The sequence below is a fragment of the Colias eurytheme genome, chromosome 10 (assembly GCF_061535395.1).
Source record: "Colias eurytheme isolate Ceu_HAF_F1 chromosome 10, ilColEury1 Martin Lab GWU primary, whole genome shotgun sequence".
NCBI classification, from domain to species: Eukaryota; Metazoa; Arthropoda; class Insecta; order Lepidoptera; family Pieridae; genus Colias; species Colias eurytheme.
Window position 1 is genome coordinate 9,181,863 of NC_142989.1, and position 27,797 is coordinate 9,209,659.

General features: G+C 34.2%; 2 protein-coding genes across 2 annotated transcripts in view; one reads left to right on the forward strand and one right to left on the reverse strand.

Annotated features, from left to right (window-relative positions):
• Positions 1-27,797, reverse strand: part of LOC149905365 (uncharacterized) — a 203,317-nt gene that overhangs the window by 100,774 nt on the left and 74,746 nt on the right. The window lies entirely within an intron of this gene.
• Tusp (WD40 superfamily protein Tusp) lies at positions 536-27,645 on the forward strand. The gene is made up of 15 exons (XM_090106491.1): positions 536-631; positions 12,191-12,355; positions 14,941-15,123; positions 15,927-16,100; positions 17,246-17,507; positions 18,224-18,324; positions 18,735-18,959; positions 19,234-19,450; positions 20,199-20,387; positions 20,757-20,878; positions 20,993-22,700; positions 23,435-23,630; positions 23,978-24,128; positions 24,405-24,578; positions 25,949-27,645. The coding sequence occupies exons 1-15, from the start codon at positions 536-538 to the stop codon at positions 26,063-26,065; spliced, it is 4,080 nt and encodes a 1,359-aa protein (XP_089962617.1). The 3' UTR covers positions 26,066-27,645.

Genomic DNA, 27,797 nt, shown 5'->3' on the forward strand with positions numbered 1-27,797 from the left:
ATTTTTATTCTCGTAGAACAATAAGAATATAAAAATTTTATGTTAAAAAATCTCCCTTAATTTTCACACCATATTAATTTAATCCGTTTCTAGAGTATTTTAATAGAACTTCAGTTTTGAAAACGATATCAAACACAGTTTAAACAAACTCACAGTGCTAAATTAATCTGCACACCCAATACAAAGTTTCACTGTTGATATTCAGTTGGACTGTTTACATAAGCACAGACATAAGTTTCAAAAGCGCCACCTTCCCGCAGTTCGCGAGGGATTTCCCGAGTTTTTCTAACATAACGTTATAGAGGTCGTAGCAGTTGCCTCCCCTACGCGCAATCAATACGTGCGCCGTGCAGCCCTCCGGCCAGCTAGATTCCCTTGTCACCCTCTGACACGAGCACCGTACACCCGTTAAGGTTTTAGCCTTCATAATGCACCTAAAATGTTGAATCTTGTCAGTGCACTACGGTCGCGAAAATCGCGCGCGTTCCAGTGACTCGAAAGGTTGTTTTAATTATCGTGTTGAGATAACGTGAACATGCATTTACATTTTGAGAGGAACGTAAACGCTAAGTGCGATTGCACGATACTGTCGTTGTCGTGGATGGGCAAGGTTCCTGATGAGCTGCCTGAGGTGAGATTTTCTTATAAATAGTATTGGAATTAAGTGCGGTCATGGTCATTAAAGCCTCTAATTACGACGCGCTTGTAAATATAAAGATCTTTAGATTGTATGTGAGAATTTTACCTTTCCCTACTTGAAATGTTTTTTTTTTATTATTTTATTTAGTTTAACTAATTTATACAGGTAAAGAGATTTTAATGTTTAATTTATGTTTTGGTAGTTTCTTCCAACTTTTTTTAAAATATAGAGTTTCTAATTATAGATGCAGTTGGAGATATTTTGCGTCCAGATTGCTATTGTGCAATTTTAGATATCATACCTACTAAAAACAAGAGCTCAATTAAGTATTTAAAACATGTAATTTTACATGATTTTTGACTTTCTTTATTTAAGTAACTGTATATCTAATAGTGGAATCGTCTAGATGCGATATTTTGAATGAAAGACTGCAATATAATATTTTAATAATTAAAAAATTGAAATGATTATAACCTACACTTCAAAATGAATTGTTTTTCCTTAGAGTCGAAGTTTCAACTTTCAGGATATGGCAAATGAAAAATTTAAGCACTTTAACTTTTATTTCTTCTGTATGAAAATTAGATTTAAAATTTTAAACTCGCTTAGTTACTTATGTTTTAGAATGTTAAAGGTGGCTAAATTAATTATTAAATTAATTTAATTAATTACTATAATTTTTAATTATGACGGTCTGCGGAATGACGTTAAACGAACAAAGCTGCCGACCGATTTTTGTCAAATTTAACTAAGAGCTGATTTTTCAATCCTTGGTTAAAATTTATCCGTCCAATAAAGTATTACACGAACATTTTAAAATGTCTGCACCTGTAAACTGTCAAATACGGACAATTAGAATATATTTTTGAAATGGTAGTCTAATACGTTATTCGATGAATAAGTTTTAACCAAGGATTGAAAAATCAGCCCTTAAGGTAATAATAAATAGTAGTAATAGTGATTCATACTGAAATACAGACTGGTTATTAAAGTTAGAACACCTAAAGTATAAAACAATTACTAACCATTTTAATCTTATCCCTAACAAAACACCAATTATTGCCCTGGAAATAATTTGGTAATTTAGAAAAACAGTGGATGCGTCCGCGATTGTTCAAATTGGTAGATAGTCGCTGAGCGTACATTAAAAAATAAAACCAACTAATATATATGTACATATCAGTATAATCATTTCATTTGAATACATGGCACAAGGGTATTGAATGTGCGATTAAATTCATTATCTGCCGGTCCTTGGAGCCTGTCCCATTTAGATCTATTATTTGAAAATTTGTAACTGAACATGGTTAATATGTTACTCAAAAGGGTCTTTCTATAGATTCTTCTTTTATCGATTCTTCTATCATATTTTATGAAGGTACAAGTAGTCTTTGATAAAACTATTTAACTTTGAATTGAACAACAAAGAGTTAGATTTTTGTATGAACTATGAATTATCAATCTTTCAACAAAATTTTGAACATATAAATAGACATATTATAATAATAACAGCCCTGAGCCTTCAGCCCTTTCGTTTTGTTCGTTTAGTTTATTTTCATAATTGGCAACAAAAAAATAAACAACCTATAGTAGTTATACGAGTCTTTGTAGTGAAAACATTTAGATTCTTAAATTCAAGTGCTGTACAAGTCAGAAAAGCTGAGAAAACCTTGTTACTGAATGAGTAAAAACGAGTAACACACGAACTCACCTTTGTACATTTAGAACGTTTTATGGAATTAAAAGCGAGTGAGCTTCGGGGCGTTTTAATATAGGTACGAAGTACCTGGCTTTTAGTCAAAAGAATTTGAAATATTCTTTCATAGAATCGCACATTCGCGCCCCGCAATAAAGCTGGTTTTAATGTTGTAGGTCGGTAAGAATAATGTTAGCAAAATATAAAAACCATTTCATAAGTTTCAGGAGATTAAACATCCTCTATAACTTATTTCATCCAAGATTACACGATCTATACAGGGTGTACCAAAAAGTAGTGATGAACGGAAGCTGAGAGGTAGAGGACCTAAAGGGCTATCCGAATCACCCCCATGTATGTTATGCGATTTTTCGTATTTTCGGAGTTATGAGGTTTTTTTCAATTTTTCACCTATCGCCGAGTACGATGATATTTTCACTCATGCTGACGTCAATGATTGCGGAAGATGCTTGATTTTTTTTGTGTGCTAAGCTGAAAGATAGGCCAATTCAGTATGGTAACATTTACTATCGTTAGATCTTTGAATGGAATAAAAAAAAGAATTAAATGGCAAGAAAGATAAAATTACCCAATATGTTCACCACTTCAAGGGCCCGTAAAAAAATACACACATAAAAAAACACATAAAAAAAGTTTTCCGTTTGACTTTTAAAAACTTGCTCTATCTATCAGATAGCTACCCTGAAAATTTCATTTAATTATTCAGAAGGCTTCAATCGAAAAATTTAAATCTAAATGTGGTAAGTGCAAAAATTGAATTAACTTGATGATCATTAAAACCAATAAATAGGTGTTTAATTACCAGAAATTTTTAAAATAACCCCGCTGTTGCTCAATGCAAGTGCGACATCACCGTAAAAAGTTGTCTTTTAAATGTCTGAATGCCCTTTTATCATTTTTAATGGTTTCTTCTGCTACTATGAATTTCCGGGTTATTTCGTCCAAATTGTGGCATTTTCTCAAGTAGCCGAGGTCTTTTTAGTATTCCCATTGAAACAAATCAATGGGGTTTAGGTCGAGGGACCGTGGAGGCCAGGCTTTAAGGCAGGCATCACCGGCGCATGCGCAGGCTGCAACGACCAATCCATCTTTCAGGGTATCTTTGCCCTTTAGCCTGGCCTGCACGGTCCCCGGACATAAACCCTATTGATTTTTTTCCTTGGGGATACTACAAAGACGAGAGACTGCCACAATTTGGACGAAATAACCCGGAAATTCATAGTAGCAGAAGAAACCATTAAAAATGATAAAAGGGCATTCAGACATTTAAAAGACAACTTTTTACGGTGATGTCGCACTTGCATTGAGCAACAGCGGGGTTATTTTAAAAATTTCTGGTAATTAAACACCTATTTATTGGTTTTAATGATCATCAAGTTAATTCAATTTTTGCACTTACCACATTTTGATTTAAATTTTTCGATTGAAGCTTTCTGAATAATTAAATGAAATTTTCAGGGTAGCTATCTGATAGATAGAGCAAGTTTTTAAAAGTCAAACGGAAAACTTTTTTTATGTGATTTTATTTTTTTACGGGCCCTTGAAGTGGTGAACATACTGGGTAATTTTATCTTTCTTGCCATTTAATTCTTTTTTTTATTCCATTCAAAGATCTAACGATAGTAAATGTTACCATACTGAATTGGCCTATCTTTCAGCTTAGCACACAAAAAAAATCAAGCATCTTCCGCAATCATTGACGTCAGCATGAGTGGAAATATCATCGTACTCGGCGATAGGTGAAAAATTGAAAAAAACGTCATAACTCCGAAAATACGAAAAATCGCATCACATACATGGGGGTGATTCGGATAGCCCTTTAGGTCCTCTACCTCTCAGCTTCCGTTCATCACTACTTTTTGGTACACCCTGTATATTACCACATACGTTGAAGAATCATTTATTTTACCTGTAATTAAAAAAACAAATGAAACATTTCATTATATCGATGAAAGGTACGGGTGTTTCCAGTGAATGCAATTATAACGGTACATTAAATTCTCATTACCGTCGACGAAAATTGAAAACAATTTGCAAACGTGTAACCGCCGTTCATTGAGGGACTGTGAAAGAGTCTGAATAAAATCCTGGTTTACGATGGCCCAGATGGGACCCGGGTCCCTATTCAATTAAGTTTTCCATTCTTGCATTTGACCTCCATGCTTTCATTTCACGCTAACAGTTGATGTCGACTCTAAAACCCTATTATCCAGAGAAAACTTTTTCACAAGTTACACTAAAATTTTAACGTAGTTAATGACCACCAGTTCTGAGTTGTTCACGGAAGAACTTCTGCTCTAGCGTAATGAAAAAGTAGTTCACGTTTTTTGACATCTATTTGAAGAATATAGGCTACATAGTGGCTACATATCATCACGCTAAGACCAACAGGAGCGGAGCCACGCGGGTGAAACCGCAGGCATCAGCTAGTTTAATATAAAACCCATTTTGTTGTAAAGATAAATACAAAAATATCAATTTCATGAAAAGGCTAAATAATTTAAATAAGTAACAGAGCAAGCATAGAGCCAAGCAGAAAATATTCAGTCTGTGTCATATTAATGACATACAAACATTGTTTCCTTCGTAAGTGTTACCTTAGTCCCTATTCTCCCTCTTCAAATAAAAGCCAACTTAATGGATACTTGAATTTGTCATTAAACAAAACCTTATTACCATTTAATGTACCAGAAATATCTACCTACGTAACGATAGACTGTTTCGCTAACACCAAAAACATATTCTTTATGTAACGTTACACTGCCACGTCTATTAAATTGACGGGCAAAAGAAATAAATGCGTGCTGTTGGTGCTGATAAAATAATCGTTAGCAATTCATCTTTTTATAAAAGCCCAATATGTCAATAGCTGCTGGTTGAATACCACATTTTGTGAACGTGGAGCAAATTGAAATATGTTTTTTCCGATGAAAAATCCACGGAGTAATTGAACGAAGCCAATTCCAATTGCAGGCTATTTGTTTTGTTTAAACATTTCTATTGAACGTTTATTTATTTACAGTTTAATTTTGCTTGCAGGAGAGTTGAGTATGGACCCAGCGCACTGCATACTTAATAAAGTAGATTCTACACGTTTTGTCTATTAATTTTTCGTTAGGTAAATACGTACGTACCTACTACGTACTTCTGCAAAAAAGAAGTACTTAACTGCTGTTTGTGTTTGTTTGTTCGAAGTGTGATATTTTAAGTAAAACCAGGATAAAATTTAGTTCAGTTCAGAGTCCCGTTATTGCAAATTTTACATCTTTGGAATTGATTGGATTTTGAGGAACGAGGAAATACGAGAACATTCGTATTGACGAGCAGAAGGGTTAAAATAAAAAAAGCTGCGCTCTAAAACAAAATTACGTTCTGTTACGATTGTTATAAATAAATAAATAAATATTATAGGACATTATTACACAAATCGACCTAGTCCCACAGTAAGCTCAATTGAGGCTTGTGTTGTGGGTACTAGGCGACGATAAATATAATATTTTATAAATACATATATATATAGATAATAACACCCAGACCCAAGAACAAATAATTGAGTTCATCACACAAATATTTGCCCTGACCGGGGATCGAACCCGGGACCGTCGGCTCAGTAGGCAGTTACTTTACCACTGCGCCAACCGCGTCGTCAAAGTTATCATCATGACCTTTTATTGGTATTTGCACAGATATGAGATCTACGTAAGATCCTTTATTAAATTTTTTATTAGATTACCTGCCTGTATAATCTGGCCTATGCTAATAAATTGTGGGTTATATAACTTATATTTTAGTCGGTTTTTATATTGATATCTACAGCGTCGCTGTAGTTTTATATTACTTTCAGACTTTTCCAATGAAAGAACTTAGGCTATCTTCGGTTACAGATCATTAGTGTGTGCGTTACCCAGGCAAAATGTTTTGCTTTAGAGAGATGAGACTTAAACAAATAATTAGTGTATCATGAGGAGCAATTTGTTTACTAATAGCAAAATTTGTTTGAATTGTAGTTTTTAAGTTATTTAAGAAAAACAAATTTTGCTGGAGTAACGTTTGAAACGTTACCCAGGCAAAATCGTCTTTCAAAAATTAGTTTCAGCACGGAACCAAATACATGAATAGATAGCTTTTGTTGCGTAGTAAATGTTTATAAATAGCAAAATTTGTGTGTGGTATAGTTCTTTAGTTATTTAAGATTTTGCTGCGGTAACGTTTTGGGATTTCCCAGATCTCGAAAACGGCTCAACGCAGAAGTTTGAAAAAAATACCAATAAAAGACCTCAATTTGTTTAAATTTGTTTAATCATTAGTTTTTGATTTGGTTGACGTAAACCAATGTAATTAAATGGTTTCAAAAATCAGAAGAAACGGGTTTGCAAGTAAACCAATACACTTATAACCAAATAAACAGCTGTAAAAAATACCCGTGGTTCGACGCTTGTTTACATCAGAAATATTAGATTTCATACTTTACACATTAAGAAGATAAAAACAAATTTGATTTATTTTAGACTGGTCGTACTTTAGCGATCAAATACGCAGTTCCCATAACATTAAGAAACATGGCATACTTTAAACAAATTAAAATGATTCCTGAAAATTCCTTCCTGTTAATTGCAGCTTTGAATTACAGCTCTAATGAAAGTTATCTCAAAAACAAGATTATGTCAGCAATTCTCTAATGAGCCGACCAAATTGAAAAGGTCACATAAAAGCGACCGCACCATACATAAGCGCAATCATCTGAAATGAACAGGATAATATAGATGTTTTGTTAGTACAGTTGAATACAAAAGTTTTCTGGTCAGGTTAGTTAAAATAATAAAATGGTTAAGATTCATTATTTTTATTTAAAAAATCAGTCTCATACAAATTATATGTATTGCTTTGCCTTAGCATCAACATTTTTGAGTTTTGTTACGTGTTACTTAGAGTGAATATTTTAACATTACATGTGACTGCCACAGGTGGATAACCCGTGAACCAATCATTGTCAAAGCGTCGTAACCTTCTCATAGCTACATGTATATATGTTTGTATTGTTTTAAATCACACTATAAATTATACACTATGATATTACACTTTTATTAACTAGTAAAAATTGTGTAATATGGTACTGCACTTAAAAAATATTAAAAAATCGGCTTCACGAATAACGTTTTTCTGCTTAACTGTACAAAACATCGGTTACCAAGCTGCTAATTTGCGAAGATTACCCGTACGTACGGTGCAGTCGCTTTTACGTGACCTTTTCAATTTGGTCGGCTTATTAGAGAATTGCTGACATATTCTTGTTTTTGAGATAACTTTCATTAGAGCCGTAATTCAAGGCTGAAATTAACAGGAAAGAATTTTCATGAATCATTTTAATTTGTTTAAAGTATGCCATGTTTCTTAATGTTATGGGAACTGCGTATTCGATCGCTAAAGTACGACCAGTCTAAAATAAATCAAATTTGTTTTTATCTTCTTAACGTGTAAAGTATGAAATCTAAAATGTCTGCTGTAAACAAGCGTCGAACCACGGGTATTTTTTACAGCTGTTTATTTGGTTATAAGTGTGTTGGTTTACATGTAAACCCGCTTCTTCTGATTTTTGAAACCATTTAATTACATTGGTTTACGTCAACCAAATCAAAAACTAATGATTAAACAAATTTAAACAAATTAAGGTCTTTTATTGGTATTTTTTTCAAACTTCTGCGTTGAGCCGTTTTCGAGATCTGGGAAATCCCAAAACGTTACCGCAGCAAAATCTTAAATAACTAAAGAACTATACCACACACAAATTTTGCTATTTATAAACATTTACTACTCAACAAAAGCTATCTATTCATGTATTTGGTTCCGTGCTGAAACTAATTTTTGAAAGACGATTTTGCCTGGGTAACGTTTCAAACGTTACTCCAGCAAAATTTGTTTTTCTTAAATAACTTAAAAACTACAATTCAAACAAATTTTGCTATTAGTAAACAAATTGCTCCTCATGATACACTAATTATTTGTTTAAGTCTCATCTCTCTAAAGCAAAACATTTTGCCTGGGTAACGCACACATCATTAGTTCAAGAACGTAAAATGGAAGTTCTTGAAATCGAATAAATTGCTTAGATATTAAATTTCAATATTTTTTTTTGTTTGCGTAAGTACTAGGGAAGAAAATTGCTTAATAATATTAATTTTCACCACAAACGAGGTACTACATGATTTGTAGTTCTAAGCTAAGATTGAAGGGTCATTAGTTGTTGAGAAAAACCCAAAATCGATTTAGTAATTTTAACGCGCTGTAATGGAAAGCTGACGAATATTTATTTCTTTGTGTACGAGAACACGTTCGAGTAAAATGGAATGAAATTACGGATTCCAGTATATATGTAGATTCTCTGGGCTTTAGTTAGACGGCGTATTTAAGCAAAATATAGAATTTCCATTGAAACCCTTCATGCAAAACCAGGCAAGTGCGGATGAGTAACTCTACAAACTTACAGTAATGTATACTCTGTTGCAGGATAGCATTTCTAAAATGGCTGCTATGAGAAAGCATAATGGTATATAAAGAAGTTAGTAAAATATATTAAATAACTATATCAAGTCGGAAAATTGCCGGTATGGTTACACAACTTATAACTATAATCTGACATATCATCCGATATGATAAATTTAATTTGGATTTACCTTCACCTGTATCAGCATAACTCGTAAAATAAATCTTTATCTCTACATAATATGATATGTATTCGACTATTCACAAGGCTCAAATAAAAATACACATTACACACCATACAATGGTATCTCTAAAACCATCATTATCTTGTTTATTTATTATCTTTCGAAGATTGCATTAAAAATTTGTCACGTTTACATTTTTCACAAAAAATAATGTTTATTTCTAATACGTAGAATGGTCTATAATTTCCTTGTAATTCTTCCTTACTTTGATGTTATATATATATTTCTAGCGGCATGTTGATATGACATAAACTAGTAGGTACAACTTATTGTGAAGGCGTCCGGCTCGCAAATCCCCCTACTGTTTCTTCATGATAACGAGGGTTTTTCACCCGTTGCACAATCCCGCTTATATTATACATGAAACTTATATAACTGTGTATAATAGTTACCTACATATCTCATTCAGTAAATATCACTCCTATGATTCACATTATTATAATTCCCTTCAATTTTAATTAAGTTATAATTGCAAAAAAAACAGGAGCTTTAAAAATCACTCTTATTTAAAGTAAAATAAATTACTTGTATTGTGTAACAGCGCCTATTACGTTGTTCAAAATAAAACATAGTGAATTACCAACAGAACAAGAGAGGTATTCTCAGGTCGAGAGTTGTGCTTGCTTTGTAACTCGAAACTATGAAATAAAACAAAAAAGAAAAACCCTTTTTCTAGTACTAATTTCTTTGGAAACCTGATTCAGGTATTATATTTATTAAATAATATTTTGAGTGCTGAGTAGGTTTATATTTTCATTATATACTAAGTACATAGTAGCTTTAACAAACATTATAAATACAAGATATGATATTGAAATTGAATGAAAATAAGATTTGTTGAAGAGAGAGGCTAAAGACTTGAGCGATGGTAGTAGACTCTATATTCTATAACATCGTCTATTGTCGTAGATATCGCTACGAGGGTTGTCTACGAACGCCTACGCTACGTTTGACTGTAGCACTTAACAGAACAATATTATGTTATTAATATTAAAAATAAGATTTAGCGTAAAATATCGCTTAATTTATCATTGATAAAAAATAATCAGAAAACCTTCTATAATAAAATTGAGTTAAAGTGTTTAATATTTCAAATTCATCATGTCAAATATTCTTCAGCAATATAACATTAATAGAGGATTACTCGCACATATATACATATATCACATACGATATGCTATGTAGTATAATATGTACATCGTGCCTGCGTAGACAATACACTGCATACTAACAATACTTGAGATTAGGGTGTCACCACTCTTAACGCTTTTCGCACTTTACCTGCGAAATAGGTACATGTATGTATAGTCCTCAGGGCAATTAGGAACGTGATATATATGTGGACATTAAATAGATTGTCTATTTAATATAGGGGTTTAATATGAGCAATAACTTAACGACGTAGCTTTTGCATAAAGATTACAGTCGGGCTGTTTTAGTAGCGTTATGTTGTAGGCTTTATTTTTTTTTAGCAAGTGAAATATAATGATCGTTCAGTCGACCATCAGGTTAAATGTACCGTGTACGATATAGTTATCTGCTCCTAAGAGTGCGTATTTATAGCTGAGAAAATATAATATTTTTTCCGAACATAAGCTCTGTGCTCTTAAATTATCAGTTATCAACAGACTTTTTACAAGTGATTACGTTTATGCGAAAGAAACTGCTTAAATCAATGGTTAGACACATTTATTATTATTTTCTGATCTGCTTGTTTAAATTAAGTAATAGTGTAAGCGATATTTATGCTAAATTTTCATCCTTTTATAATATGAAAATTATTTTATATGTAATACAAATAGTAGGCACTGAATAGTCTTGAATACTTATAATATGATAAATTTTTCATATTTGATACACAATTTTTTGCTAAAATAAAACCATACAGTGTATGTGAAATTCCTACGCTCTTGTTAATAGATCTAATAAATTAACTAGAGTGCATGGTAAACAATAAACGAATTGAAGTATTAGTAGATACTACCTAGTTGTCGTAAGTACTTTCGTCATAAAACTACCTTAAATTGCTAATCCGAAAATTAATTTTAAAGGAATATTTATTAATAATGTAAGGATATTATGTCATTTTAAAATATAGATTATCTTATATTCACAAAATATCCAACCTTCAATAGCCGACACAAGAAAGCAATTTTGTTTCTAATTGTTGTACTTAAATATTTAATTACACTAAGTACTACTTTAAAGCGATATTCGAGACCATAAATTATTATTCAAGGATTTTTGCTATGCTCGTTATAAGTTAGTCTTTATTTCTTTGTTCAAGATGTACCAAAGTTTTATAGCTACAACCAACGAGGAGTATATTAAATGTTAATTCAATCGATTAATTACTAATTAATTTTGAAGGCTGTACTAGCCTGTAGGGGACAGATAACTCAATATTTAGTTAATTGGCAATCGCGCTTTCATATCCGCTCTACCGTACGTTGTGCATCCGTCAGAGGGACATGCTTCATTACTATAGTTCTAATTGCCTTCCGTTACATTCGTTCCAAGCCCATCCTTATTGGGCGCTAATTGCGTTTGCGCTAGAATGAATATTGAATTTATGATTTATATTGGCACCTATTAAAATACTGCATGTTGCATTCGCTAATTAGTACTGCTACAGATTTAGAGGTGCTTTCATATAATTTATGTTTTCTACTGTAATATTTTCTTCTTTCTCGTTATGCAGTTAGGAGGTACAAAATATAAAATCATCACATCTCTAGATTCTACATAGCTTTTTATACAACAGATACGATTACAACAACCAACAGGTTCTTCATTAAGAGGAAATAAGAAACAAATATTATGTCTTCTAAGCTTTAGATTAGGTATCTACGAGTCATGTCCTCATAAATGAATCAAGTAAATCGAACATTTAAAAAGTAAAATTATTTATTTATTTAACAGTTTAATACAGACTTTAATTTATTCAATAATGTCTGACGTCTTTTCGAACCGTGTACTAACTTACTTAGACATGCAATTTTGCCTGATGTCATGACCGTGTGTGCCTATCTTAACCTCTGATTGATTTAACCATCTCACACAAATTATTCAACTTTATCTTACAAACATTAATAAACAATGATTTAGGAGGAGGGTTGGAAGCTGAACCGTAACAACTATTACCAAGAGGGCTGGCTCGCGACGGGCAACGTCCGCGGCGTCGTGGGCGTTACTTTCACCTCCTCCCACGCACGACGGCCTCATGAGCTGCCACAGCGAACAAACTACAATCTCCGGGGCCATAGATCTGATGTGAGTATACGTTTATTAATATTTAATGTAGTATGGATTTGCTAAGATGAAACAGTATTTCAATTCAGTATTAAAACTTAAGTCATAAAAGAAAGGCAGAATTATCTATTATTTTATCTTTATGTTTAGGAGATTAGAATAACAAAGAATTTACAATAATACTGAGAACGATTACGGTAAGGTAATAAGATGTTAGATAGCTACTTACTTCTGAGTATAATTATGAATGTATGGCCTACTTGCTATCAAAGTTAACAACATTTTCAAATTAATAAACAGTGTCAAAAATATGTTTTTTTCCGATTCAATGATCAGAATACACATAACATTTCTCGTTACATTAAGCCTACCGAGTCTGCGAAATGAAATTGTTCGTCGAATTGAGAATAAATAAAATAAGTACCTATGCGACCTTACCTACTCTGGTTTAAAATCAGGGACTTATAAATGTTATTCAAAGGTCATTCAAAGGTGTGCAAAAGGTGCACACGTGTAGTGAAAAAAAAAACAACTGCAATTTTCCTTCATAATTATTTTAATAAATTGCGATACGTTTTTAAAACTATCATGTTATAAATCTGTTTTATTTTAACAGGACTTTGTTATAAGAGCAGTTCTATTTCTTTTTCAATATTAATTTAATAAATATCAATACTCAATACAGTATAAACGGTATTATTTTACCTACATTTGTCTCAAATCTTTCTCAAATATTATCCCAATCCATCACTTCAAACTTTCTGGTTCTTTCCAAATAGGTAGGTACAAGGTAGGTACTGTCTTGTAAGCTTTTTTCTAGGGAATTAGTATATATTTTTAATGTGAAAATAAAGCTTTATCGGAATTTTAAAATTAGAAATAGAAATGGGATATTTTAGTCTATTTCTATTAAAATTCACCAAATACCCTGAAGATATCTTATTTATGACATTAAATATTGGAAATTTGCAGCCGAGCCGTAGTTTTAATTAATGAATATTGAACCTCTTTATTAGAGAGTTTTGTACTTGAGTTTGCCTCCGGCACTCTTTTGTTTCTTTAAACAATATAATGAAAGAGATTTAATTTGCTATTAAAATAGCTTGTGATTTATTAATTAACGATGTTCTTTTTTGAGGTGGTTTTTATATGAAACCTGAACCTTTTTTAGCCGATATCTCATTACACACGTTGTTATTAGCAATACAATGGCTTTATTTTTATTACCGTACAAAAAATAAATAAAGTGTCCATAGCGTTAATTACACGCAAAACGTAACTTTATTTTTGTAGTTTGACCAGAAATATCTAAAAATAATATTATCATGCAATATCATACTTGTATGATGTTCAGTAGTTTACATATTCATAGATAAACTAGCGGTCCGCCCCGGCTTCGCCCGTGGTACATAATATCTACGTTTTCTCTACATAAGAACCATCCTCGTACTTCAAGGAATATAATAAAAAAAGAATTATCGAAATCGGTTCAGCCGTTCTCGAGTTATGCGCTTACCAACACATTTTGCGATTCATTTTTAGGGTTCCGTACCTCAAAAGGAAAAAACGGAACCCTTATAGGATCACTTTGTTGTCCGTCTGTCCGTCCGTCCGTCCGTCCGTCTGTCAAGACCCTTTTTCTCAGGAACGCGTAGAGGTATGAAGCTGAAATTTATATCAATTACTCAGGTCTACTGTCCCTTGAAACTGTGAAAAAATCAAACTTCTAAGCCAACGCAATCAAAAGATACAGCCGTTTATGCCGCAAATTTTCGACACTTGCAAGGGAATCAAAACCTACAGGGTGCTTCCCGTGAACTCAGAATCTTGAAATTTGGTAGGAAACAACGTCTTATAGCATAGATAAAGGAAAAATTACGAAAACCATAAATTTTTAGTTACATCAGATAATATATTTATTTTTAATAATTTTAAACTTACTACCCATTTCCTCATAAGCGCGTAGAGGTATTAAATTGAAATTCATACCAAATACTCAGGTCTATAATACCTTTAAGCTGTAACAAAATCAAACTTCTATGTCAACGCAATCAAAAGAAACAGCAATTTAAGCTGCATATTTTGAAACTCGCAAGTACTCGCAAGGGAATCAAAACCTAAAGGGTACTTCCAGTCGACCTAGAATCTTGAAATTTGGCATGAAGCAACGTTTTATAGCACACATAAAGGAAAAATTCCGAAAACCTTAAATTGTACGGAACCCTCGGTGCGCGAGTCCGACTCGCACTTGGCCGGTTTTTATATACATATATAAGATTAATTAAATCAAACATTTTGTGAGCATTAATTAACATGTCTTAGATTTGTTTATCAAAGTGGGTCTACAATGATTTGTTATTTGTAAGTAGATAATAAATAAATAGGTACGTTTTCATCTTTAAGGTTAATAAGGTTTTGAGTAATTACCTACTCCTCTTAAAAAATTCAAAGAATAAATTTCTAATTTTTAAGGAAAATGTGCTCTATTTTTCTGTTCTACTTTTTGGTTAATTATTAGGTATACGAATAAAAATTTGGTGCATTGCCATGATCTATATTATTATTACAGTACAACATGCTTTTACTCAATTATTCTTTAAATACAGGTGATCTTAGTGAAATGGAACGAGCCGTACCAAAAGCTGGCATCGTGCGACAGTTCGGGGGTAATCTTCGTGTGGATCAAGTACGAGGGGCGATGGAGTATCGAGCTGATAAACGATCGCAGCACTCCTGTCACACATTTCTCCTGGTCTCACGACGGACGAATGGCCCTCATTTGTTATCAGGTAAAGTGAGCAATGTATAAAAATGAGGAAAGCATTTTTAAAAGAGGTTTTTTAACTCGCTTAAACATGAGTGAATAATTTGGTTTATTAAAGTGACGATTCATGCTAACTACGAATAAAAAACGCTGTTTTTCATTAAGATCTATTCAACAAGAGTATGATTCATGCACATTATAACGGTCTCATAAATCTGAATAAAAATTGATTAACAAAAGGGGTTATCGTGAAGCTGAATAGAAATCCAATTTTCCAATGTAGGCACTTATTCTGTGAATATGAATTTAAAGCTAAGTTGTTTACGATCGTCAAGTTACGACTTCATATAAAATATTCATATTTAGTTTTCTCCGGGTAAAATATTCACGTTTAATTTTCCACGTGTCTCGACGGGTGCTCGAAATATGTCACTCTCATTTGCTAAAAGGCTTCTGTTTGAACCCAACTGAGCAATGAATTTTGACGCGATGAAAATACCATCCGCTACCTACGTTGTTCTTATAGGTACAATATTGTGTTATTTAATTTTATCAGACAGGCTAGATTTTATAAATTGCGTAGGTACCTAAATGTAAGATAAAATGTGTTTCTTCGTAATTATAAGAGATTTTCTAACTTCACAACTTCTATATTACTTAACGTACAAGTTACAATTCTTTTTATATTGTTCCTACATAATAATTTATTTTACGCGAGTTTGTTACAAATAAGGACTTAGGTTCTATTCAAATTTTTACATTACTTACCTACATAATTATATTTTGTGATCAATTTATATTCAAGTTATTAAATAACATTATGTTTAGGATGGCTTCGTATTAGTTGGCTCGGTAGCTGGTCAACGCTACTGGTCCTCCATGTTATCCCTGGATGCGCGAATTACTTGCGGTTGTTGGACCCCGGATGATAGCCAAGTATACCTCGGTACTGCCTCTGCTCAGCTTGTAGTTATGGATGTTCATGGAGCTATGGTGTCGCAAGTAAGTATTGGTTTTTCAGAAGAAGAATGATTGGACTGTTTTATGATTGCCAATAAAACAACAATTGAATGTATGATTTAGGGAAGTAGTGAGCTTTGACCTAATTGAAATAAGCTTTTCTCAAATCTTTTATCTCTATAGAGCAATTTATCGATTTAAATTATTCTGTGTAAAAAAGGTGAAGTAAACTCATGAATAAAACAAACATTCGTCATTCGTATAAATACGCTGACGATGTATTCAAAAACTTTCTCAAGTAGGTAAACTATTAAGAAATCCCTAACATTGCTCTACATTCATTATTCATACGCCCTCAATTCTCATAAAAATCTTGACACAAGTGGAGTTCCTTTAATTCTTTAAATGGTCTTGTATTCTTAAGTATAACAAAGAACATTTCTCAACCAAGTTTTTATTAGAAACAAAGTTTGTTACAAGCTTGCCAAAGCTCTTTCTTAATAGCAGCATTACTTCGCTACAATGTCTTCCCTCCCACTTTAATAACGCGCTTCGTATGCTAAAAATAACATTGCTTTTACCTACTTCGAAAGCTGAAGTAGGTACTAAGTAGTCTTTTGACGCGCGCATTTATTAACAACGACAACATCTCTTCATGGTAAACGAGAATGTTTCGTTGAAAAGATCTTAAAAGATTTAATATGCTTTAAGATAATTGCTTACTGCAATATACCAGGTGTATAATGTAATTATACAGATCACCTGCCTCAGTAACTAAGATTTATAAAAAAATAAATGACGTGATGTGAATCGTTTATGAGCCTTGAAAGCTATCTTCTTTCTAAACGTAAAACTTCTTTCTAGACTATTCAAGTTGAAAAACGTATTTTGTGTAAGTGCATACGTTTCTCTGGGTAGGAAACTTTCATCACATGGGTTTGTTGCTTTTAGACCCGAGTTCACCATTATTTTCTGAATCAGGCGTTAATTAATGGACTGTTAAAATTAACATGTATTTTAACATCGTTGTCAACTTAACAGGTTCAAAAGATTTCAGAAGGGAATCTAATCTATGTCATATGTGTTAAGTAAGCGAACGATAAGACGACATACTAATAATTTTCCTATTACAACCCTGTGTTATTTCTTAGTTTCTTACTTGTCATTATCATTTAAATATTGACCAGGTGCAGCTCGTCGCTGAAGGTGGAATTATTTCAATGGCCTGGTCTTGTGAGAAGTTTAAAATGGAAGAAGGAGAAGAAACAACTGAGAACAACGGAGGACACGTGCTTGCAGTTGCTCTTGGCAGCGGTGAAATAGTACTGATGCGTGGACATGATGACGTCAGTCCTGTAAGAATAAACACGGGCTTGAGAGGAAACACGCTGGCCATGGAGTGGGCTAACTCGAGAGAACTCCTTGCGGTTGCTGGTACATTGATAGCTGGTAAGATTTTGTGACATAACTGAACTCATTTAATTATTTTAACTTTTTAAATAATTTATTTTAGTTATGTACAAGCTTTTGAATAACCCAAATACATATATAGAAACTGCCACCGTTTCTACAATTTCGACAGGAAACTCTGTAGTTCTTTCTGACTTACTGGTTAGATATTACATAAACAGATGCAAAGATCTCTACAAATCGTTCGACACGGCATTCACACAAAATCTGTTCGTTTCTTACACGGGGTTCTTACTCGTTTGTGTGTATATAAAGGTTTATTTATAGGTTTAGATATCTATTAATAATATTTTATTCTATTGGTCATAAATGTTCAAATGATTAATGATGTGATTATACCTACTTGAAGATAAAGTTATGTCGCCATTTAGTACATTTATCTTTGTATGTATCAAGAATTTGTCGTTTAAAGAGATTCTTATAGAGCAAAGCATGTTGATTTATAGGTTCTTATTTCATGAATAGGGGCAGTTTGCCTGAAAATCCGTATACAATTTACGACGAGTACCTTTTACGGCCGGCTCTATTATACCTTTCTAGTAAATACGTTCTGCTGTATCCATTTTATGGGCCTACATATCAACATTAATGAAAGTGAATTAACTTGTAAAATGTGTGTTTTGTGACAACGGTAAAATATAATGTTTTTTTTTTATTAATATAAGCTTGCTATCCCAATTTTTTCCTATTTCCAGAATCCGGTGAAGCTGAAGATTCTCCGCCATACAAAAATGTGGTTAAATTCTATTCCGACACGGGAACTCTCATTTACACCGTGCCTATTCCATACACACAGGTAGGTCTGCTGGTAGTTGATTTTCCATAGCTACTCGTAAATTCTATTGATGTTTTTGTCTCTTTCAGCCTCTCTTAATTATTTTCAATTTTCAATTTCATTTTGTTTTGTCTCATAATCCATAACTCTCCTCACTGTTTTTTATTTTTTACTAGAGGTCCGCCCCGGCTTCGCCCGTGGTACATATTTCGCAATAAAAGGTAGCCTATGTCCTTTCTCGGGTATCAAAATATCTCCATACCAAATTTCATGCAAATTGGTTCAGTAGTTTAGGCGTGATTGAGTAACAGACAGACAGACAGAGTTACTTTCGCATTTATAATATTAGTATGGATTATATTTATTTATACGAAATACATAATTATTTATTAATTATAACTGAATTACTTAATTATTTTTCGTTTCACCAGGCCCGTGTAACCGCCCTGACATGGGGCCACGCTGCCCGTCGGCTATTCGTGAGCGTTGGAGGCGCGGTATGCACGGCGCGAGTGTGGCGTGTGGTTGCGCCGCTACAGTTGCTCGCGAGAGTTCGTGCTGCGGCTGCACTGCGTCATCCCCGATTGGCTGCGCGCTTGCCCTTACCTCCGAGGTTGCAGCCAGCTTTGGCAAGCTTGTTCGCGCATACTATACGGGTAATAATGATGTAGTAACTATGAATGCGATGTAAAAATATCGAAGATAGTCCAGCATTGACCACCTGTCTGCAAGATTTAATAATATCTAAAAGTTTGTCTTGAGCTTTGACGAATCGTTGTTAACTAATAAAAGCTGCTAACATCGCAATTATATTATAACACTTTCGACTTAGCTTTGAATATATATAACTTTTTGTCGTCTTCGAAATTTCCACGAACTGATAACAAGTTTCTAAACAAATTTCACACATTCATATTTCTTTTTCTCTAGTGTAACGTACCAGAGACGAATGAGTTACGTCGTTTCGTATCGCGGCCTCCCGCAGCGGGCGGGCGACTCCACTGCACTATGCTTCGACATGACGACGAAGAAGCCGGCGCGTATACTCTGTACCTCGAGCACTTGGGAGGACTTGTACCTCTTCTCAAGGGGAGGCGGACAAGCAAGATCAGACCGGAGTTCGTTATATTTGATCCGCAGGCTGAAGGTTGAGTTTTACTAATTTACCTGATAAATATTAAAGTGAAACTTTTATTACATCGTCTCAAACTTTTTGGTCTGTGTAGCGCATGTCGCGTGTATCGCGGCTGCCGAGTAGGTATACCTACTCGGCAGCCGACCGTCACGCGACATGCGCTACACAAAGCAGTGTTCGGAACCGTTCGAACAGTTTCACTTTTACCGTGGTTTCATAAAACCACACAACATTTTTTATATTTTTGCTATGTTTTTGGACATATACCAAGGTGCAAGTAGTACTGATTGCTGACCTCATTGAATATTTACAAGAAAACATTACATTATCAATTTAATTTATATAATAATACATATATTAATAAATAATTTTATTTTTTTAATTATTATTGTTTTCGTCGTCTATGTTCTAGTTTTTCTGCTAGTAGCCTCAGTTTAACCTATTTAACTCTGCTTTGGAAATACGAATACAGTAAGCATGACTTAAAATATGCTATAACTTATATTATAAACACTAGCGGTCCGCCCTGGCTTCGCCCGTGGTACATATTTCGCAATAAAAGGTATATGTTATTTATTAATATGTTCTTTCTCAGGGTCTAAAGAATGTCTGTGCTAAATTTCATCAAAATCGGTCCAGTAGTTTATGCGTGAAAACCATACATACATACATACATACTAACCTTTCCTCTTTATAATATTAGTCAAAAGTTTCTTCTACTACACGAGGTCCATACCCAAAGTAAAAGCAATTGTTCCAGAAGGTTCCATCCCGCCCGTAACCCGCGAGTCGAGCAGCAGTAGCGCTGGCAGTTCCTCCAGCAGTGGTAGTTCAGGGCGCGGTATCCCCTCGCCCCGCGCCCGCGCGCCCCCCCCGCACACCCCGCGCACCGCCCGCCGGCAGCGGGTGCAAGAGGACTCCGCTTCGTCGGATACCGAACGGGAAGACGGTGAGTTGATGTACTATGTGGGTTAAGTTGAATGATTTGTAAGCAAAGACATTTTCTTGGTAAATGTTAAAAATACTTATGTAATGATGATTCGAAAGTGCTACTAAATAGAAGTCTAATTGAATAAATGAATGTTTGAGTTTGAGTTTGAAATAGTATTTTTAGGTCATTTCGTCACACCGAATACGCTTTAAACGTAAATAAATTTATAAACTTATCTTTGTAAATAGCGTTCTGCACAAGACACGACAAAAAAATTCATCATAAGAATATGTCATAGTATGGATACCTAGAAAAATGATTCGCTTTATGTAATGCATAAATTTTACCTTAATTTAAATATTAATGAAAAATATACTTGAATAGCAGGATGCTCCGGCTCTCCAAGACTACAAAGGAGACGTCGCGCCCGTGAAAGACGTAAATCCCGCAATTCAAGTGACAAGGATGAAACTCCTGATGAACTAGCTTATATTGATTCACTGCCAGAGGTAAACACGATTAAAATATCTAACTAAATACATAATATGTACTTAGATTCTACAAACAAATAAATGGATAAAATAAAGATAAATTAACAATTATATTATTTCTGTTTTTTTCAGGATGTGCGCTTAGTAGAAGTTACCTCAAACATTTGGGGCACTAAGTTCAAAATGCATGGTCTAGCTAAAAATGTGCCTGCAAATTTAGGTCAAGTGACATACAAGACATCTTTATTGCATCTTCAGCCGAGGCAGATGACTTTAACGATAACAGAGTTAAGAGACGATTATCCAGTTGGACCTGACCCCAATTTTAATCCGAATATATTTTCTGAAGATGAGGAAGAAGTTTTTCAATCCAGTGGCAATAACTCACCAACTCATTCAAACAACAACATTAGGCGAAAGTTCAATCCTTCTATTCTGAGTGAAAGAATAGGCAATACGAACAGTGTTTCACAAACGGATACATCCAACAATAATAGTAATCCAAATCCAACAATGGCTAGAGCTGAGTCATACGAAGAATTCCCTTTTATAGATACAAGTGATAATATGAACAATTTAACAGAAAATGTTTATAGCACACCCGTGCGGCATGCGCCGCAACCAAGTGAGAGAAGGGTAAATAGCACTGCCACTGTGCCTAATAGACATGCGATATCTCCTCTTAGATGTGAAAGTTCTGTTCCTACTTTACAATCACCAAAGAACGCAGTTGCACCAACTGATATAATCTTTGAAAGGCCGTCTCCGCAAGCGGTTACGTGTGGAGGCAGGGGAGATTTTTATGGTGGAAGGACTGATTACAGCGTGAGAGGAGATGGCGTTTCGTTAAAAGGAAATTTACCAAATAATGAACATCAAAGCTTTAATTTAAATCTCAGCCTAGAACCAAGCAGACAAGTAACAATAAAGAAATGCGATAATCACGTCGCAGACAATTGCCTTTCAAAATTACGTAAAAATATATGCAGCAGAGGTGAATCAGCATCTTATGAAATGAACACTAGAATTTTAAAATCATTATGCAATAAGAACTACGAACATGAAGTGCATCCAGATGCAATGTGCAAAAGAAATGAGACGTTAAAGAACTTACAAAAGGGTGAAGATCTTAAATATATAGACGAGGAAACACCAGTTGATACAAATATAGCTAACATAACAGAAAAGCCTAAAGAGGCAGAGCGGAGAGTCCAAAGGACTACTACGGTAGTACCCATTAGCCCCGTATGTGCGAACGTTCCAATGTATGACACAATGACTCGCAGTTGTAGCGTGGGCTATCTTGATTTGGTCGATCCTCAGGTACTCCATGCCCAAGTTAGTTTATCAGCACTTCGAGGAGAACCACCGCGTCGCCTTATACTTGTCAACAACAAACGGCATAGACGTCCCAAAAAGCATTTCAAGACTGATTTAAAAACATCTGAAAGCGCTAGAACGCCGCTGAAAAAGTGTGGTAAATCTCGCAGCTTAGATTCAAGTGAATTATCAATAACAGCTGAGAAGGGAAAGAAACAGTTAAAGACTGATTTAAACTTAAAGGGAGACACATCGGTAAATTCTAGTAGCCGCAATAGTACGGGAGAAGATAACAGTGGAACAAGTACTGAAGAGGGTGGCAAAAGTGGCGTAACTGCAAGGAGGTCGCGTAGGGATTATCCTGTATGTACAGCGTGCAGACTTGTGTCACCGTACGATAAAAGGGACGTCGACGCAGAAACATACGTGTGCGTGGCGTGTAGCTCTCGCCCCACTTACACGCTGCCGGCCGCACAGCCGCAACTGACGGACAGCGATTCCGACTACAGCAAGTATTATAGTTAGTAGTAGATGCTTTTCTCACCCGCGATACATTACTTCAACGGGGAGAGACGCTGGTCGTCTTGACAATGCGACCGCCGGCTAGATTGACCACGCTTTAAATCACGCATGTTTAAAGCTTATGCGAACCTGTGAGTTGCAAACTACAGCGTGAAAAACATCCAATTGTTCGAAAAGTAAATTAATCAGCTTAAAAATCTTAGATACACAAAAAAGGCACGATTAGATGTAGAGTAAAAGGGGAATGATGTAGCATTTTGAGCATAGGTAATAGGTACTGGCTTAATTCAAATCATATGGTTTTTCTAATAATTAAATTACAACTTGCACAAAATAGAATAGCTTCTGATATTAAAAAGAAAGCTCCATGAGACAAGAGTTTTGTATATGAAATACTAATAATTAGGCATATAATATTATTTAGTTCCAATCGATTCTTTACTTCAATTTATAGTTATTACTGAAAAGTGGCGTAACAATAGAAAAATTGCCCATTAGTGGGCATATCCTGTTTGTAGTCATTTTAAGAATTAAAGCCTCTAAAATAAAGGTTCTAATTGTTGCGTCACTGCATACTTACACTTCAATAAAAGAAGGCAATAACTTTTCTCATACCAAAATTAGAAACCGTGCATTACTCATTATATAACGGTAATTACTAATTTTGTATAACGGTTTGTAATTTTGGTCCTATTGATATACATATTTTCTACACTGTCTATTCCCGCGCAGGTTCACTAGAGCAGCTAGCGCTACGTTTGCTAGCGTCTCGCGGGGGGCGCGGGTCGAGCAGTACTGCGGTGCGGGAGAGCAGCTCCGCGCCCGCGTCCCCCCGCCCCGCGCGCTCCGCGTCCCCCGCGCCCGCTTCCCCCGCGTCTCCCGCGCCACGACCGCGCAGGCATAGATATTCATCTGCATCGCCTATACGGTAACTTGAAGGGAAATTTCTTAAGCAAGTTAAGAAAATTGACTCTGTATCATATTTTAAGAGGAAACAAAATGGGGAATAATGTAATAACTAATAAATAACAATCAAAATAATGGTACATTATATTACATTGCAATTACATTACATTTATGGGTTCTGGATATTTATTTTAAATAGAATAAAAAAAATTAAGAGCACAATTTACAATTTGTTTAAAATGTTTCATATTCAATCTTTAAATGCTAAACGCACACCCTAATTTCAATCAATAGTAAATTTTACATTATATTTGCGAATTGATAGTGTGGACTATGGTCTATAGTAAATTAGTGTAATAAAATTTTCAGGCAGTTGTTAAACTCACCGCTTCTTAACCGCAGAAGAAATAAGAAACCTTCAGAGAGCTCTGATGATGAGTTCCCAAACGGATACAGTGAAATCAACAGCAAGAACTTTAGGGACCTAGAAAGTTTTCAAAAGGCTCAATTGAGGAATAAGGTAAGATAAGTTTATTAGATAATGTATAATCTAATAAAACACGCATATAATTATCAAATTGTGTGTTATGATTTGTATAAAAATAAAATTATTGTCTACTAATAAATTCTAATTCAAACTTATTCCGACTATCCGATAATCCGACACATTATTTATTACACGCTCTGTGATAAGAACTATAAATAAAGACAAACAATAGAACCTTCTGCATTATTTAACCATTGAACAAATTCCAACAAAAAAAAACTTTTTTTTTTTAATTCTACGCTACCACAGATAAAACGCGCGGGAAACGCAACCGCCACAGACCGCAGTACGCGGCGCCAACTCGTGATGCACAACAAGGCGCCCATGTGGAACGAGAACAGCCAAGTGTACCAGCTTGACTTCGGCGGCCGGGTCACACAGGAGTCCGCTAAGAACTTTCAGATTGAGTATCATGGCAAACAGGTATTATATAGAAATCTCTTTCAAACTTTATGGATCACAAAATATTGAATTGCGGAGTTCTAAGACTTCTAACAGCAATATTTTAAAAAGGAATCAGGGATGGTTATTTTATTTTTTGTAATTTTGCCCTGACTATATCTTAAAGTCTTCTATTTTACTGTGGAAAACAAATTATTTCTATGTGACATGGTTTATAGTATACTAGAGTTCCGCCCCGGCTTCGCCCGTGGTAGGTACATATTTCGCAATAAAAGGTAGCCTATGTCCTTTCTCGGGTATCAAAAATCTCCATACCAAATTTCATGCAAATTGGTTCAGTAGTTTAGGCGTGATTGAGTAACAGACAGACAGACAGAGTTACTTTCACATTTATAATAGGGTTGTTGAGGATTCCTCTTCCGCTTCCTCATAATGCGGAAGTTCCGCAATATTTTGGGTTCCTCTACCGTTACCGCATCCTCAAAAATGAAAATAAAAAAATCCTCTTCCGCTATCGCTTCCTCAAAATTTAGAGGAAATTTATGAGGATGCTGATCCGATCGGGCGGCGAATTTACAAAGCCTATTTAAACTAGGTATTTGAGTTACGAGTCGGACTCTACTAACGAACAAGAGTAGAGTTACCGCCATATTTATATCTGCGCCTAACACTTATCTCTAAACATAATAATATAACATTTTCTCTCATACTCAGAAGAAACATATTTTACGAAATAATGTTTGTCAAAAGTCATTTTAAATAAAAAAATAAACAAGTTGTTTAAGCTTACATAATAATATCTACCAGTTAGTTTTTTTTTGTGGAAATCGGATAATGTCGCTTCTGGCACTGATATAGGTTAGGATTTTTCTGTGGGTTTTTTTCGAGTAATATGCATAAACAAAAGCTCATCTGAGTCCGGCTCGTGACTCAAATAGTATAGTACTGACAGGCTTTGTAAATTCGCGATCGGGCGAGCTAACCTCCCCTAACCTTAAACATCAATATGTAGAGACAGGAGAATGGCTTTTATTTTAATTTTTAATTTTAAAAGTTTTTGTTTTTTAATTTTGATTATAATTTCCTATCATCCTCATCCTCATCCGCTTCCTCTTTCGCTTCCTCATCCGCATCCTCATCCGCATCCTCTTCCTCAAAAAAATATCCTCTTCCTCATCCGCATCCTCTAAATTTGTGTGTGAAAATTCCTCTTCCTCCTCCTCTTCCTCCTCCTCTTCCTCATAATCACTTCCTCAACAACCCAAATTTATAATATTAGTATGGATTTTTTATCATATTCCATCCCGCCTCTGACAAGACTAGCAGCAGACCAGCAGCTACTATAGAACAATTGTATAACTATTTTACTTTTAATACAAATTATTGTTTAGGTGATGCAGTTCGGTCGCATCGACGGCAACGCGTACACTCTGGATTTCCAATATCCATTCTCGGCTCTCCAGGCTTTCGCAGTTGCTTTAGCAAATGTGACGCAAAGACTTAAATGAGCACTCGCTGTAACCTACAGCAAGCGATTGAGATCGTATGGTTTTTATAACCGCTGTGGGGCTTAAACACGACAACATATAAAATCATATCGCCAATCATAAACACGGAATGATTTCCCTCTCGTCAAGCAAAGACTGTTTATTGGTGGAACGTTAAATACGTTTTGATATCAAACAGTGTTACACGAAAGCATAATTTTATGCCTGACGCCGAACATTTACAAAAGACTCAAATCGTTAATGTTAAGTGATGTTATAAATATATTTGAACATTCTAGTGTATTTTCCTCAATCAGTGTTTTAAAGTTTATAGTTTAAATAATAGATTTGTAATTTGTTATAATTCATATTATTATGTAAATAAAATCTGTGTTGTATCAATTGATGGAAATTATTCAAGTTAATCTTTAGTATGAATGTTATTTATAAGTATCTTCTTCAGTGGTTACAATTTCTTTCTGGTTGTAGGTTGTACAAATATATTTGATGTTAGATATCTGGCAATACACCTTCATTCCCACAAACAGTAGAAAATTAACCATAGACAAGTAGGTCTTATTTCGTTGTCGTGTGTAATGAGAACCCTTCACGATCTTTATATCTATCTAGTTAATGTAATGTGCTTTATCTAAATAATTTCAAGACCCTATTTGGGATATTTTTACAATGATAGATAGATCTGTAAATATCTAAAATAAAAATAATATAAAATAGATGCTGGATGAAAAAAAAAACGAAGAGTATCCAACATCAACTCATTAAAATTTCGATAAATTCTTGAAAAATATCCATCAAATCTGGCCTAGATAGTACGTATAGTTGTAGACGTATTTTTTGAAGGTTTTACAGATTCCTTTCAATGAAATATTAAAATAGCTGATATGCACGTACAATAAATTTATACTTATCTACGTTAAGCTATCCAATATCCGTGTAATATAAATAAATTCTGATACATAATACGTAGCGGTGTTTATAAATATGTACTACCATGTCTATAACTGTATAATGAAGACCACTTTTTATGTATTTTTTTATTTAAAAATATTAGGTTGTTGAAAGAGAAGATGATTTCAATATTTTTTTTTTATTTATCGTTATTCAATATATGTACTTATACAAATTAAGAATGGTTTTTTTAGACAAACTTGTTGATTAAAACTTCATTGACTATTGTAAAAAGTAAAAACCAACAAAATCACAGGAACTATTTTGTTTAATGTTACATGCGCACGCGCAATGCCCTTATTCAGCCAAAAAAAGCTTAGTTTAGTAAACTGTAACGCACGATCTAACAAGAATTTGAGTTTCAGTATTTGAAACTTAATTTTCAAAACAAAAAATTGCAACATGATTCATAAATAGATAAATATAATTAACATAGAACAAAAGTGCCCAGTGACTTTGTGCACATGCTTTCTTTAAATTATTTTCAATTAGGCACTATGGTAAGCTTTGGCGTAAGCCGCATAGTAGTAAGTCTCTACCTAGAGACTTGTAAATTTATTGCGACTTCATACTTAGAAACGCCTATTAAAATACCGATTAAAGTAGGTATAAATTGCTGCCTAGTTTAAAAAATAATTTGGAAAATCCAAAAGTGCACGCCTCATAATTTTTTTTTAATAAATATTTATTAATTATTATTTTTGTTTATTTAATAACAATTAAACCACATCGAATCAGACCCTGAAAATGAAAGGGTTCTATTCCTGAGCATACTCAAGCGTAA

Coding starts and splice junctions, on each gene's coding strand:
- Tusp (XM_090106491.1), top strand. CDS start 536: ATGCATTTACATTTTGAGAGGAACGTAAACGCTAAGTGCGATTGCACG. Junction 20,388..20,756: donor GGATACCGAACGGGAAGACG/GTGAGTTGATGT, acceptor CTTGAATAGCAG/GATGCTCCGGCTCTCCAAGA. Junction 24,129..24,404: donor AGGCTCAATTGAGGAATAAG/GTAAGATAAGTT, acceptor ACGCTACCACAG/ATAAAACGCGCGGGAAACGC.